This window comes from Molothrus ater, chromosome 2 (assembly GCF_012460135.2).
Source record: "Molothrus ater isolate BHLD 08-10-18 breed brown headed cowbird chromosome 2, BPBGC_Mater_1.1, whole genome shotgun sequence".
NCBI lineage: Eukaryota > Metazoa > Chordata > Aves > Passeriformes > Icteridae > Molothrus > Molothrus ater.
The window spans coordinates 14,024,598-14,040,032 of NC_050479.2; the positions used below are offsets into that span (position 1 = coordinate 14,024,598).

The 15,435-nt window shown below is 39.5% G+C and overlaps 1 protein-coding gene across 2 annotated transcripts in view; it reads left to right on the plus strand.

The window, feature by feature from the left end:
* The window catches only part of APOO (apolipoprotein O), a 28,893-nt gene extending 14,850 nt beyond the window's left edge, over positions 1 to 14,043 (plus strand). For both annotated transcript variants that reach the window (XM_036393633.2, XM_054514109.1), the window contains exons 7-9: positions 2,439 to 2,546; positions 10,323 to 10,418; positions 13,209 to 14,043. In XM_036393633.2, coding sequence (XP_036249526.1) covers positions 2,439 to 2,546; positions 10,323 to 10,391 — 177 coding nt within the window. In that variant the 3' untranslated portion in view covers positions 10,392 to 10,418; positions 13,209 to 14,043. The remainder of the gene's footprint in view (positions 1 to 2,438; positions 2,547 to 10,322; positions 10,419 to 13,208) is intronic.
* Positions 14,044 to 15,435: the final 1,392 nt, after the last annotated feature.

Consider the following 15,435-nt stretch of genomic DNA (forward strand, 5'->3'; position numbering starts at 1 on the left):
GGCATGAACAGCTGTGCTGGCACAGCTGAGAGCAGGACACAGCTCCAGGAGCTGTGAGCTGGGGTCACTTCATCCATGGTTGCTGCCTGAATGTTCCTGAAATGGCACTTTGTAAGTGTAGGAAAACCAGTGCATTCTCAGTTTGTAGTTTCAGTATATAGATGAAGAACTGCTAATCAAGGCTCTGCATGTGTGATTCTGTGTGACATCCAGTGTGGTCAGTAATGCATGCTCAGGGTGCTGTGTGCCACCTTAGGCCTTGGAGAGCACTGGTGCCACCCCAGGAGTGCCCAGTGTGGGTGTTGGTGGCCCATGGCCACCTCAAACTTTCAGAATCCCTGTTGAGAGCCACTCAATCTGACTTTTGAACTTGTTTGTTCAAACTTTAGCATACAAACCCACTTACAGTGCTGCATTCAGCAGCAATGGTATTTTAGCATGTTGACATTGCAGCTTGCACTTCCAGTCTGCCTGGAACTGCATTTTTCAGCTGTGGAAGTGTTTGTGGGTCCTGGCTCTTGGAAGGTTTTTGCCATGGTGAAACATTGGTTGGTTTTGGCAGACTAAACTGTCTGGGTTGCTGTACCTTGTGATGTAGCTACTTAATCCAGCAACATGAATGACCAGTTTCTCATCTAATGCAATTCATAAATCACTTGGTCATATGACTCATTATATGACTATAAGAATATTTTAAAGTTTGTACTCTTGGGCATTTTGTGTGGTTTTAAATATTTCAATGGAGTATTTTTAAGCAGAAACAAAAATATAGCTTAAGGACAGTTGTTTTTTCTCATTTTATGTTGGTAGCTGTGTCTTCAGTGATATTGCAGACAAAACCAGCACTTTGTTTATTGTGATTATTTTTCAGATTTTTTCAGTGGTAGGTTTGTACTGTTTGCACTAGGGACTACCATCTTTCCAGATGAGCCAGCTAGTTTGTTGAAGTGCTAGATGCTGGAGAATGAACACTTATGATACTGAAAAATAAAATAGCTCTCTGTACCTGAAATACTTAAATTGAGCAGTTTTGGAGATTTAACTGGTTCACTTGATGTGCTTTTTTCTGATGACTCTTATCACTTTCAGCTGTAGAGAAAACTGAGTGCATCCAATGGACTTGTTTAAACCAAAATCATTGGTCAGATATGGTGACAAAAAGGATACTTTGTATTTAAGACAGCCTACATTTTGGATTTAGTTGTGATTTGAAAGTGTAGTTGCTGATTTGGGTTTGTTTTCTTTTAATTCTAGTTATTCAATAGCCTCCTTTGTAAGGTAGCAAGCACATGGTGTCTGCCCAGAAGCACATCCTTGTGCCATTGTGTAGTGACTGCTGTAACCAGCCTTGCTGATTACAGATCAGACAAACAAGGGGAAGTGGCTCCTCACACCACGTGTACCCAGCAGTGGAACCACTTGGCACAGGGATGCTAAAAATCTGCACTTCCCCTTGAACTCCATGCAAAAAGTTCAGAGAAGGGAAATTCCTTGGGCCTCTTTACATGCATAAAAATCACCTCTGGCTCAGGAAGTCTCTGAACAGTGAATTGATGGAGACTGGAAGAAACTGAAAAATGTAGTTCAGAAACTTTTTCAGAATATCAGAAAATTGTTTTAGAAATATTTACACTTGCCCTGTTCTCAGTTTGCTTTTTGTGGCTTTGCCTGCTGTAGGAGATAGGGAAATACCTTCTTAGTTCTTGATTTCATAAGCTTTTTTTAGTTTAATAGCAGTTTAGTTGGACAAATTGTCCTTTTTGCTATTCCTCTTACAGAAACAGATATTGATATGAGAGTCAGTATAGACCTGAGCCTGGCTATAAAAAGCTAACACTCTTTACTTTTAAAGGGTACTATAAATGTTACAATTCCATACAAAAGGGGCAAGGGATACTGTTTTATTAGACTTTGGGCCTTTCCCTGTCATAAAATACTTGTTGGTGTAATATAACAAACACAGTCTTTCCTAGCTGTGTACTGTTTTGGGAGTTGACAGCTGGTTATTCATAACATTCATCTATCAGCAAGTTCTGAAAAACAAATAAGAAGAAAATCTAAAATTGCAAGCAATTACTGACAACCCTCAGTAGGGTCTTTGAAATGGGTATGGTCAAAATAAGAAATACTTTGCATATGTTAATTATGTTGAATGTCAAATACTAAGAAAACAGGGATTGTTTCCACACCGAATCATTCCACTCCTGTTTGTACAGATGCACATTCAGGTAGTCCTCAGACAGGTTTTTAGCACATTATTTTTTCTTATTCCTCATGGGACATTATTTTCCAAGATGTTTATTAATTCTGTACATTGTGAGCTTGGGTGGGAGGAGTTAAACATCTTGTGTTATGAGACTTTTTCCACTTAAATAAGAAGCAAGGCAATATTCCCCAGATTATTAAGTTCATGCTTTCTAAAAACTTTTGTTTCAAAGGTTGCTGGCACACAGCTGTATGACTGGAGTCTTCAAGGATATATTGCTGTAGAAGCTCTTTGGAAGGATACTCCTAAGAAGAAGAAATCAGGGGAAAAAGGTGATAAGGTAAGAAGTTTGAGGAACTTGATTTCTGAACTTACCACTGTCTTTTCAGAAACGAAATTACGAACAACAGTGGTTTTGTTCCACTGTGACTTGGCCTTTATTTCTGAAGAGAAATTTTTCATTCTCTCTTTCTAAGCTATAGAAAAACATTAGGCTTAGTTCAAGCTAAACTTTTGGAAATCCTGTTTGGAAGCTTCCTTTAGTATAATCTGATACAGATAAGCAAACAGAATTCTAGGAAATATATGTACATGGCTTAGTGAAGCATAGTGTGAGAGACTGGAGAACTGAACAAGTTTATTAAATGTGTGCCTAAGAAAGCCTGTAAGGTTTTAAGGTGTATTTTTTTTTAGCTGCTGCTTAAAGAAAGAAAAGTTCATGTGTGTTATATAAAGCTTCTGTTGTTTTAAATTCACTTCTAAACTCAGTGTGACTGGGAGAGAGGTGTTTTGGAGACAAAATTGCACTTGGATAGACCACGGGGATGGGACCAAGTTCCCTTGCTGAGGCTGGGTGTAGGACTGAAAACAAGCTGGGCTGGGGAAATGTTCACAGGTCCTGGCAGTTGCTGAGTCTTCTGAGAGTGAAGACTTTCATCAGTGGATACTTACCCTGTATTGGCCCAAGGCACTTCAGTAAATGAACTTGAATAAACAAAGGTTTGTTAATTGTCCTGTAGCTTTCCTAAAAACTAGGCTCTCAAAAAAAAAAAACAACTCAAAAAAGAGGCAATGTTAAAATATTTCAGAAAGACAAACTGACAGCATTAGTAAAAAAAGCGGAAGTTTTTCTTTTATTGTGTCCCAGGCTTTCAAAAGGGAACACGTGGTTGTTATTGGAAAGCAAAAACTTTTGGCACTTTCATTTTGCTATAAGGCTTATTCAAGCACTTGCTACCTCAGCAGAAAAACAAACAGCCTGCAGCATTTCAGAGACCACTAAGTAAACACACTTCCTTCTCTTCCTCCTTGCAAAATCTTTAAATCACACCCCTTAGTTGCCAAAACATGTTACTTGCACAAAGGAGCAAAGTGCTCATGGATGGGTGTTCTGCAAAAGTTCATCTCATTGTTCAGGTGCTGTCTGTGTGAGCTGCTGCTGCTGCTGCTGTGATGGATTAGACAAGGTCCAAAACCCCTGTGACTCAAATGAAGAAGAAGTACTTGGTCACTTGATGAAACTGCTTGCATTTCCCATTACCACTGAGGCAAACAGCCCTACTGGGGCTGTGTCCTCAGAGTTCCTCAGGAGAGGCTCCTGTCTCCCTGCTCTGCAGAGAGGCTGAGCAGCAGCTGTAAGAAGTCACATGCTCTTGTCTAGAATGGGGACTGAGAAGTGATTCTAATGGAAGAAGTTTGCCCTGAAGTTTCCTTTGGCCAGGGAAACCATACAAAACACACAGTTGAGAATCTGGGTGGGTAGAGATGGGTTTGGTTTAGGTTTGTTCCAGATGGAAATAATCATACAGATTATTAGCAGCACCAAATCAGTATCAATTTTTCAAGCAGAAGAATTTCTGTTTAAATTCCATTTTTTTATTGGAGGCTTTTACTCATACAGAAGCATCATGGAAGAAAATGCTTTTAACTATCATATACAAAAAATTGGCAAAGCATTGTAGGATAGATTCTGTGTCTTCTGTTTTAATTTGACAACCTTGTGGAAGAATTTGGTTGCTCTTGTATATGTATTTCTTACTGTCATTCTAGGCAGCTAGATTCCTGAACTAGTGAAGACAGGTCTAAATGTGACTCTTGAGTTGTTGTTGCAGCAGATGTAACCCATTTAATGAAACTATGCCAGAGCAAAAGATGTTATTTTTGTTTTTGTGACATTTACTCCAGCATTTTCCTGTTGCTACACAAAGGATTCTTGCAAATAGTCAAGCAGTATATGGGTGGCTCTTCTTGGCTTCTGTTAATTTATTATGTTGCTCGTAATTTGTTTGATAGTCATAGGTACCACAGCTGTGCATAACTTCATGTTTGTGCAGCAATATGTCATTAAAATAAATGTGGTATGTTAATTTTCTGAAGGTTTTATGAAACAAAATCCTGTGCCAAATTGAGGTCATATCAACTGAATTCTGAGTTCTGCCAAGAAAGATGAATTCTGGGACCTTCTGTGCCTCCATTTCAAAACATTGTGGCTGCAGCCCCTCCACAGAGCAAGTCAGGCAGATAAATGTTTTTAATATGCTGTTGAATGATGGAGCTCTTCAGGATGTCAGGATAAAATCTCTCTGCTAAAACTGAAGCACATAGAAAAATAATTTTCTTCTCTTAGTTCTCACTTTATCTTGTCTCTATACCATTCAAAGACTTTTGCTGTATTTTTAACAAATTTGGATTCTCTCTCTTCCAGCAGCACTGAATTGGGCACCCCTTGTTTTAGTGAAGAGGCCAAATTGTGTAAAAGCAGAAGAGCACTACAGCTCTAAGTACACCCTTCTTTCAGCCCTTGTTCCTTTCCTTGTTCCTTTCTTCTTGTGTTTGCTCTTTCCCACTTGGCCCAACTAGTAATGTAATCTCACAGAAAACTAATTTCCCTCTCAGCTTCAGAGACTGAGAAACTTTTATGACATATTACTTGGTTTGCATTCCTGTCTGGTGTGCTGATGGACACCACCAGTGACTTAGCAATACATGATACATACAGTTTTTAAACCCATATGTTTTTATTACACATGTAAACTATATACATGTATTTTATATTTATATATACATATATTTAAAATGTATCTCTATGGCAGTCTCTGGGTATTTTATTAAGCACTGGCTGGTTACAAAATGTCTCCAGGTGCAAAGAGGGCTCAGCTTTGGCTGATTTCCTGTACTTGCTTAAAACAAGTGTCAAGGAAATTGTGGACCAGAACCTTCCTCACTTGAAAGCTCTGTTGAAAATTGCGGTGTCAGTGTTTTGATTGGGGAGCCTCACCATCAGTATCACAGAGTTTGACCATAACAAACCTTAAATTGTGTTTTAAGAGAGTTTTGAAGTCACATGTATTTTGGTCATCTTTTAAAACATAACATAAGCAGCTGAGGAAGCTTCTTCTACAAAAAATGCTTGTTAGGCTTGGCTTTGGTGGGTTCTGAATAGGCAGGCAAAAGTTTGGTCATCTCAATTAAAAGGTAAACTTATACTTCTGGCAGAAAATGCTGTTTCCTGTCACATGCCCTCCTTTTATTGTTTGGTAGTAGGAATAAAAACAATATGAAACTTGTAAGAAATACAAACAGACTTCTTTTGGAGTGGATTCTTAGTCTGGGCAGTGGGGAATTTAGATGTGCTAGAAGTGGATGGACAGAAAGAATGTACTCTGCAAAAAGTTAATCTCTCTAAGGGCAGCTTAGAGCAACATTTTTGAATGTACTTCATATTTTTGTGATAATTAAGTTCAAGGTCAACTTAAGTAAAAAGAAGAAGTTACTGATTTACTGGGGGAGAATGAATAAGGTAAGGCAGTGATGTTCTCTTTATTCCAAGCGATACATTGCAAACCAAAGAGGACAGAAGGTAAATTATTAATCTGTGAGCCCAGGTGAGCCTTTGTTTTTGTTTTGCAGCTTGCAGCTGTGTTGGTTTTTGTTTTTTGGTTTTTTTTTTCTAGTGGCCAGACTTTCCCTTTCAAGAGTTTCCATAAGCACAAAAGATACACACCTATCTTACATCATGCTTTTGAAGTTGTAATTTCTAAGATTAGTGAACAGGGTCTGACCATCTGCAAGACTTCTGAGGTAGCAACAGAAACTTCTGCACCTGGTTCAACTGTAATGCAAGGGAAGGAGGCACCTCATGTTTGGGGGTTTGACATTTAGTTGGTTTGCTTTGGGGGCTTTTTCTTTGTATGGAAGGAAACTTTTCAGAGTAATCATGGTGGGTTTTTTGCAAAGTTTGTTGTTTAAGTTTAGGTCTCAGTGTATCTCTGTTAGATGCTGTGTGAGCTAAGTTGAGGTGGTTTTGAATCACTCATGTACTGAAACTGTACAGTCTCCTTAGTGCCAGTGTTATTTTTAGTTTCAAATTATTTCTTTTTTTCTTTTTTTTATCCCAAGGAATCCCTATTTATTGAACATTTGATAATAAATGTATTATGGAGATTTCTTACCAGTCACCTTTCACTTGAAACAGTCAGAAACACAAGAATGTAAAATATTTCCTCTTCTGCTGTGGAATAGAGCTCTGATGTGTGACCTCCTCTGGCCACCCAGATTTGTTATGGAGTGGTTGTGTTGAGCCAGAAAGCAGAAAGACTGTCTTGAATATGTGCCTGTTTCTGATTATGAGAGGATACCGTGGCACAGAGGAAGTCTGTCTTCTGAGTCATTAATCTAAACACATCTTTTGCTTCTGACCTGGTTTTGAATGTGCTAGAAGACTTTGGCACCTTTTTCTAAAATGATGTGCCTGTGCCACAGAGTCCTTTTCTGGCTAACTCACATTACTGCTCGAGCTGTCTCACTTAGGCTCACTATTTACACTGTGGGCATATACAGTGGTTGGAGGTAAAAACTTCTTAACTGGTAATTCAGCAAAGGGCTTTGTGTGAGAATGACAGTCATCAGTGGATTGGCTTGAATTAAATAACTCAGGTTTAACAGTTATACTGAAGGCAAGCCCTGTGATGAGATCTCCTGAGCTCATAGAAACAAAGGATTTAGCAAGACAACTCTTCCCTTGTGCATGTGTGTGTTGCTTTAGATTGTTTTCCTCTTTCAGGACATTAAAAAAAAAAGCTTACCTAGACAATTACCTAGACAATAATTACTTTTTACAAGTTAAAACAAGAAACTGGAAAAACACAGCCTTCTCTGTGAGGAGCTTATATTTAGTTCATTTGTTCAGGATTGAGTAAACTCTGAGATGAGGCATCTTTAGTCAGATTATTCGTTGTAAATTTTAATAAAATGTCATTACTTAAAAGTTCCTGTACAGGCAAATTACAGAGTAGATTATTATTTTGAAATGGGTGTGGTTTGTGGATGTGATTTCCCCTACTATGAAATATCCAGGGTAGTAATCAAAACAAAATGGATTTTTCAAAGAAAGAATTACCTTTTAAAGGTCTTGCTAGGCATTTTTTGAGTAAGACATTTAAGAAATATCTTCATAATTGAATCTTGATATATTGAGTCCATATCTCCAGCACAGCATATGCAGGATTGCACAGACTTGGTGCCCTTATCATGTTTAACTGGTAATATATAAATTTGACCCATTCTTTGAAATATTTCCCAGTCTCTTCTAGCTTCCTTTGCTACATTTTCCATCACATTTAGTATTATAGAATCACAGAATAGTTTGGGATGGAAGGGATCTTAAAGATAATCTAGTTCCAACCCCCTGCAGGAGCAGCTTCCATTAGATCAGGTTTCTCAGAGCCCCATCCATCCTGGTCTTGAACACTTCCAGGGATGGGGCATCAACAGCTTCTCTGGACAACCTGTTCCAGGGCCTCACCACCCTACAGCAAAGAATTTCTTCCTGATGTCAAATCTAAACCTGCCCTCTTCCAATTTGAAGCCATTCCCCCTTGTCTGTCACTAGAGGCCGTTCTGAAGAGTCCCTCTCCAGCTCTCTTCAGGCACTGGAGAGCTGCTAGAAGTTTTCCCAAAGCTGCTCTTTTCCAGGCTGAACAACCCCAACTCTCTCAGCCTGTCTCTGTAGAAGAGGTGCTCCAACTCTCTGATGATCCCTTGGCCTCCTCTGGACTTGCTCCAACAAATCCTCATCCTTCTTATGTCCCAGGCCCCAGAGCTGGACACAGCACTCGTGGTTTGCTTCCAGGAGCAAAGCAGACCTGCTGCCCACACTACTTTGGAAGCAGGATGTGGTTGGTTTCTGGGCTGCAAGGGCACATTGCTGGGTCATGGTGAGCTTTTCATCAATCAGCATCCCTAAATCCTCCTCCCCAGGGCTGTTCTCAATCCATTCTCTGCCCTGCCTGTGTTTGTGCTTGGGATTGTCCTGACCCAGGTGCAGGACCTTGCACTTGGCCTTGCTGAACTTCCTGAGGTTCACAGGGGCCCATCTTTAAAGCCTGTAAATGCCTCTGGATGACATCCCTTCCCTGCAGCACCTTGAGCACCACAGCTGGGGATTGTTGGCAGACTTGCTGAGGGTGCCCCCAATCCCAGGGTCCTTGCTGCTGGCAGAGGTGTCAGTGCCAGTCCCAGCACTGACCCCTGAGGAGCACCACTTATAAGGTGACAGAATATAAGAAAATAAAGATAGTGTAGAAAGTAATCTTACCCCTAAGGAGGGGTCAATTATTGCAGCTGGGCCAATTATCAAAGATTAGGAACAGGCCTGACTTTAACAGGCCACATCTGTAACCAGTGAGAAGAAGAGAGCTATAAAAGAGTGGGGTGGCTGGCTGAGAAGGGAACTGGAGTCAGTGGCTGCTTTGTGAAGAAGAAAGAGTCAGTGCTGTGAGGAGATGCCCATGAGAAAATATCAAGAAGGTGTGAAACTTTTGCAATAAGGAGACAGTGATGTCTGCAGCTCTGAGTGTGACCATCCAGCCAATTCCTTATCTGCCAAGTGCTCCATCCATCAAGTCCATGTCTCTGCAGCTCAGAGACAAGCATATCCTGCAGGACAGTGTCAAGCACTTTGCACAAGTCACAAATGACATCAGTCACTCTTCCTCGCTGCTGTAACCCTGTTATAAAAGGCCACCAAATTTGTCAGGCACACTTTGCCATTAGAGAAGCCATGTTGGCTGTCACCAATCATCTCTTTAATTAAGTCATGTTGGTAAAAATAGCCTTCTAGAATGAAGAGGAAATGCCATTTAATTTCCATGTGTAGAATTTAATAACAATTGAGGGTGGGTGCCACCTCTGATTATTTCACCCAAACCCCTGTTCAAAGCAGAGACAGTTTCAAAATTAGATTGGGTGGTTCAGGCCTTATATAATCATGTGCTGAATATTTCCTGGGGTGGACATTTAGAAAGTTGTCAGGAAAACCTGCTCCAGTGATCAGTGGTGTGATACATTTATAATTTTTTGCCCTTTGATCTAAGAGAAATCTGCCATGCTCCTCTGTCCTTTTCTCCCTGTCCTTTAGATGTTAACCTCTGAGAAGGATGTGGCTCTTCCAAATATGTAAATGCCCATTAAGAATTTGTGGATAGGAATTAGGTTTCCCCTTTGTCTGGTCCTCGCCAGTCTGAACAGATCCTCATCTCAGCTTGTCCTTCCATGTGCTTCAGTCCCCAAGGCATGTGTGTGGCCCTTTAAGTATTTTTAAATGGATATCTATTTAAAGCTGTAATCAAATGCATGTTTGTTATAGCATCTTGGCAAATAGATAGACCAGACCCTGTAACAAGCTTCTCTTCATTCTTTGATTTCTGTCATTAATGTTGGGGAAAGTGTGAGAACACCCTCTAAAAGGGTATGTGCTAAAAGAGATCTATTGTATAAATCCACACAGAATTCAGAGAATGCAAAATAGCATCTACTCTATGGGTATTCATCCTCTGTTATTAATACAGGCAAAATGATTCAATTAAAGCACTTCTGTTGAAAATACTTGTTCTTTCAAACCCTTTAATTGCTTGGCTAGCTACAGGAAGACTAAAGTCTAGAAAGTGTTTGGTAGAAGATCATATTTGAGTGTATTATACTGAATTAGTCTCATGAAGCACTTGATTTTGTGAGATATTTTTGTTTCAGCTTTTGAAGAGGGTTTCTGTTCTGGTAAAAACATTAATCATGGATTGCCTCAATTGAGATGTTGTGCATATTTTTTTTCTTCCTCAAGGGTGATGCAGTGGGTGAGAAGCCCCTGGAAGTCCATGCTGCTTCAAATAAAGAGCAGACCCAGAAGTAGAATGCTACATCACCTGGCATCAGACAGGTAAAGGATAAAGACTGCTAATAGTTTGTGGCTAAGCAGCAGAGTAACTGGGAAAAGCTCAACATTTCAAGTTTGACTTGTAGTTTTCTTCATAATGATTAGGAGAGTGCAGACAGATAATTTTATTTGTCCTAAAATTTATCAAGAATATATGCCCTCCCTAACACTATTCAAATTAAGAAATCGAAATTATTCATCTTTAGAGCATAACAAGTAAATACATGTCTGTTTGAAGAGTTCTGAATTAATTGAGGAAAGCCTTGTGATTGTGGTGTTGGTTTTGGCCTTTTATTTTCCTTTTTGTCTTCCCATTTCTGCCTTCCTTACCAAAAATCTCTTTGCCTTTTTGTCATGCTTGCACAAGTATTAGGGTTGGGAAAGAAACCTCCTCCCTGCTGATAAGTTTTCTCTAAAGATTTGTGAGTGCCAGGGTACAGCACTGCCTTACAGCCTGTAAAAGTTCATGATGTGCCTGACCTTTCACGTTAAAGCAGCTCCCAAATGAGTCCTGTTGGGGACAAAAGATGGAGGAAATGAAGGCAGCATTTTCCAGGCTCTCCAAGGCAGAAACTCAAGTTGAGATACCAGTTCTGACTTGGCCTCGGGGCTGTGTTCTGAACTCAAGCAAGTCCTATGGTTACAGTTTCTAGAAAAGCAAAACAGAAACATCCTCTTGATTTTTTGTGATGGTTTGGTTTCACAGGATAAAAATTGCTCTGTATTTGAGGCTTATTACAAATAATTATAACATAATTTGATGTAATTTAGCACAAAATGTCAGATGTCTGCTCTGTTATCAGTTGATAAAGAATGTCTCTTCTGAACATGTTTTCTACTTGCTTCTCTTTGCCCTGTATTATTTTTGCATCATGTTAAAAACTTCCTTTTCATCAGAAAGTGATCCTGCCATTATAGGTACTCCTCATCATTTTTGTATGCAGTATTGCATTTACCAGAAAAATCTTATTTTTTTTCCTTGCTGCCAACTTGTGTCAATAGAGTCCAGATCTGGCAAACTGCATCAATTTTTTCCATGCCCCAGCATCAGTCACACATGTTTGCAGATGTGGTGGAGTCACCCATCTGCTGAGCAGCAGCATTCCACTGCTTCATGGGCAGCTCTAAAAGAAAACCTGGTTTTTAATTTTAAAGTGTTTTAATTGCTATTGCTAATTCTCACAACAGCAGTGTGAGCTTGTTGACTGGCTGATGTACTGAGTACCTTAGCTTTCCCTTTAGAGCTATGAATATAAAGTCTTTAAGAATACATGTTTTCCAAATAGTTTGTAAGATAGTAATTTAAAATAAAAACTAAAAAAATAATAGAAGGATTTTTGAATATTATTGTGTAAAGAATCCCAAGAGAACTGAGAGGAAGAAAAGCCTCTCTAAAATTCACTGAAATATTGTTGTGCTTCTTGTCAACTAGGACAGAGCTAGTAAATGATAAAAACCCAAGAAAACTGAACTTTTGTTTGTGACACTGCACAAATATCAAGGTTCAAACAGAAATCCATAAATAGGTTTTATTTTCTTTTAGAATTTCTTGCTATGAATAGAATTTTTTTATTCACTTTTTGAAATGTCAGCCTTTTGCTTCAGGCACATTTTCTTTCTTTGGGGAAGGTTTTAAGAGAGTGAAGATAAATTGCCCAGGAGCTTGAAGAACCTGAGTGCTCCTGGATTTGAAACCTACATGCTTCACCTCATGTTGTTTCTGGAGGAGGCACATGAAGGGAACTGCTGGATTTTTGACCTAGGGCAACCAGATGGTGAAAGTTCAATTCAGTATCAAGTTCAGCTGCTCTGCGGGGGTGGCAGTTTGTTACTTGTGCTTGAAATCGAATCCTGTCATTTAACTGCATACCCAAATCCAGATGTTTTGTTGGATTTGGGTGATCCCAAAGGTTGGAGAACATTGCTGTGATCTTTAAAAAGACACATTTTTTTATTCTAGATGAGATCAGTCCTGAAAGTCTCACTGCATTTTCAACTGCTGGGAATACTCCTAGTAGAATGTGGTTACTAAAATAAAGACCATCTTATTTCCTCCATGATTTGCCACAGCATGGATCTCTGAACTGTGCAATGGTCAGCCAAGGACAAAATCCTATTGGGTTGAAAACAACAACATATTTCTCTATTCCAAAAACCAGCAGCACTGCACCTCCCTTATTATAGTTTGCCATCAAAAATGATATGCAAACTTCAGTTCAAACCACATCTCACTGTGGAAGAAAAAAATCTTTAATTTTATCCAGCTGTTGTATCTGGGAGTTGCACAGAAGTGACAGGGTTTTGTGATTTTCCATGAAGATGGCATATCTCATTTTCACTCTGTTCCAGATCTATATTTATGTAATTCCATTTCTTCTAGTTAAATTGCCCTAGTCTTACTCCAGAGTAAGTAAGATTAAGAAAACATGCATTTGATGGGAATTTAAAAGAATTATTTTTGAGAAAGTTGGTTGATTATACAAGATTCCAGTTGGTGTTTGGTTTGAAGTGTTCTCTTTTCTCTTTCCATTTAGTTCAACTATGGGAATTGAGTTCTCTAGAACAGACATGATGATTAGTGCTCTAATGTCAGTAATATGAAGAGTTAAATATCTCTACTGCAAGCAAATTGGTGTTGAGAATGTTCCTCAAACAGATTTTGATCAACTTGCCACAGCAAAGAAAAACGTTTTGATTACACTGTAAAAATGAAATGGCCTGTGATAAATTTAATTCTGCTTTCTCCCTCCATTCCTCTCCCCCTTAACCTCTGTCCCCTTTCTTTGGTTATAGGTGAACAAAAATATAGATATGAGCAACAATTTCCCAAGAAAAAGATGAAAACCACCTGAATCCATTTTGAATGTGACTAATCTGCCTTCTGCCTCAGGACAGTCTGATGATCTGCTCAGGCTGCTGGGATGGCTGCTGTGAAAGGGCACCACGTGCTTGGGTCAGTGCTGAGACTCTGTCCTCTGTTCTGCAGTGGCACTCAAGGCTGCCCATGCTTGTCCCATTGCAGGATCAACATTGCAAGTAGCAAGTCTCAAAATCCCTCGGTCTCTTTATTATTTATATATAAAATAAAATTCCAGTTACAGAAAATGGTCCATTTTTTCCCCTCCTCCTGTCTTCTTTTAACTCACAGATGTGATGTTTGCATAATCTGAGATGTTCTCTAGGTGCTGTTGACAGTGCCTGTACATTTTACCAGCGAGGAAAAGCTGGAAGTTGTAGGATGTTTTGGCTAACATGAGCTCACAGAATTGGAAATGGGAACAATTACAATGACTCTTGTGTTTTGTCTGAGTCCCCCCCTCCTTTCTATACACGTCCTCTGCCTCATCAGTGCCAGCAGGAGGTGTGTAATGAAGCATCTGTGAGTTCCTGTCTGGTGGATGGATGGGAATGGAGCTGTTAATGCTTGTTCTTGTTTTTGCTTGAATGAGCAGCACAATGGGAGCCAGAATGTTACCGTGGTGGGAACAAGCTATAGAATAAGTTGGCTGTTTCCTTATTCCCAGCCAGGGGAGGGGAGGAAAAAGTAATGTGGAGGGAAATACAAAAGGATTTCCAGCATTTTGAAATCTTTGCACAATAAAACCCTTTCATCATTTGCTGTCATTTCCATGAGTCTCTCTTTTGGGGCTTGATGCATTACAAGTTACTGTAATCCAAGTGGCTCAGAGCATTTAAAGTTGTGTGGGTGAGCCTTAAACACTCCTTAATTAATCAGTGAATATGAGGAATGGGGGAAGGATAACATGAAATACGTGTTTGTGTGATACATTAACTTTCTAAAAAGAGCAGGGAAGAAAATGCAAAGTAAATCAGATTCAAAATGCTTGTAAACATCTTTGTTATTCCATGATTAGGTATTCCTGTTATTGCATGGTTAGGTATTCCAGCTGAGCATATTCCACAGGCTTCTAGAGAAAAACAAACAGACCTTGTCAGTGTGAATGCCAGTCTGTGTGGGCATTGTAAAACAGGCCAACTCTTTTTTAGTACGGGCAGTAAGGCATGTGGTTGCCTTAGGCAGAAAACCAGTATCTCCCAACATGTTCAGTGCATGTTTTTATGATTGTTTTAGGCTGGTAAAGATGTATGTTGATACAGGGAGCAGAGTTCTTGCATGGGGTTTGGGAGGTGTGTGTGTGTGTGGTTTTGTTTTTACTTGAAACTTGCCAAGATAGTTTAAGCAGGCTTGGGAGGATCAAAGTAGTGTTTTTGTCAGTAGTGGAAAGGAAACTTGGGAAATAGAGCAGTAAATGCTCTGTTACACCACTCCTGTGGTACAAGCATAGATTTGTTTCTGCCCTTAAGATAGTTCTTCACTTATGCGTTCTCATATCACATAGAGAATATCTCCCATAGAATTGGGAATACAGCTTTAGATGCCTGGTTTTTTTCAGTTTAATATTATTTCAATATTTGGCATATGCCACATTGGCATTTAAGGACGTGATTACTTGGTAATTCAGTTCTTTGTTTACATATACACATGTGCATGTTTAATAGCCTGGGTTAAATAAATATCACTTAAATGCTTTTCACTTGATCAGGTCTTAATTCAGCATATTTACACTGCTGCTTAAAAATGTCCCAAGTGATTGACATCAAACAGGAATGCTTTTATCTAGCAGGAAATGACTGCCTTCAAGCACCTGCATACACACATGACAAGGAGATGGTTCCAAAATGTGAGCAAGAGACAGCCTTAGCTGGAATCCTTTCCTTATGTCTTCTGGTTTTTATAACTGCAGGAAATAAAAAAAGTGTCATGCTGGTAAGAGCCCAAGAGTTTGTAAACATTCAACTCTCTTGGCCCAGACGTTCCTAATGAGGAGCAGGAGAGGAGCTGACCACTGCTGGTGTCTATAGATATCTATATATGTGTGTGTGTGCACACATGGAACTAAATGGTGCATGCATGTGTTATCTTCTGCCAGACTGTGCCTGTGGGTATTACAGTGTAGGCTAAAAATGGTATATTCCCCACCCAAGTGTCATGTTGGGT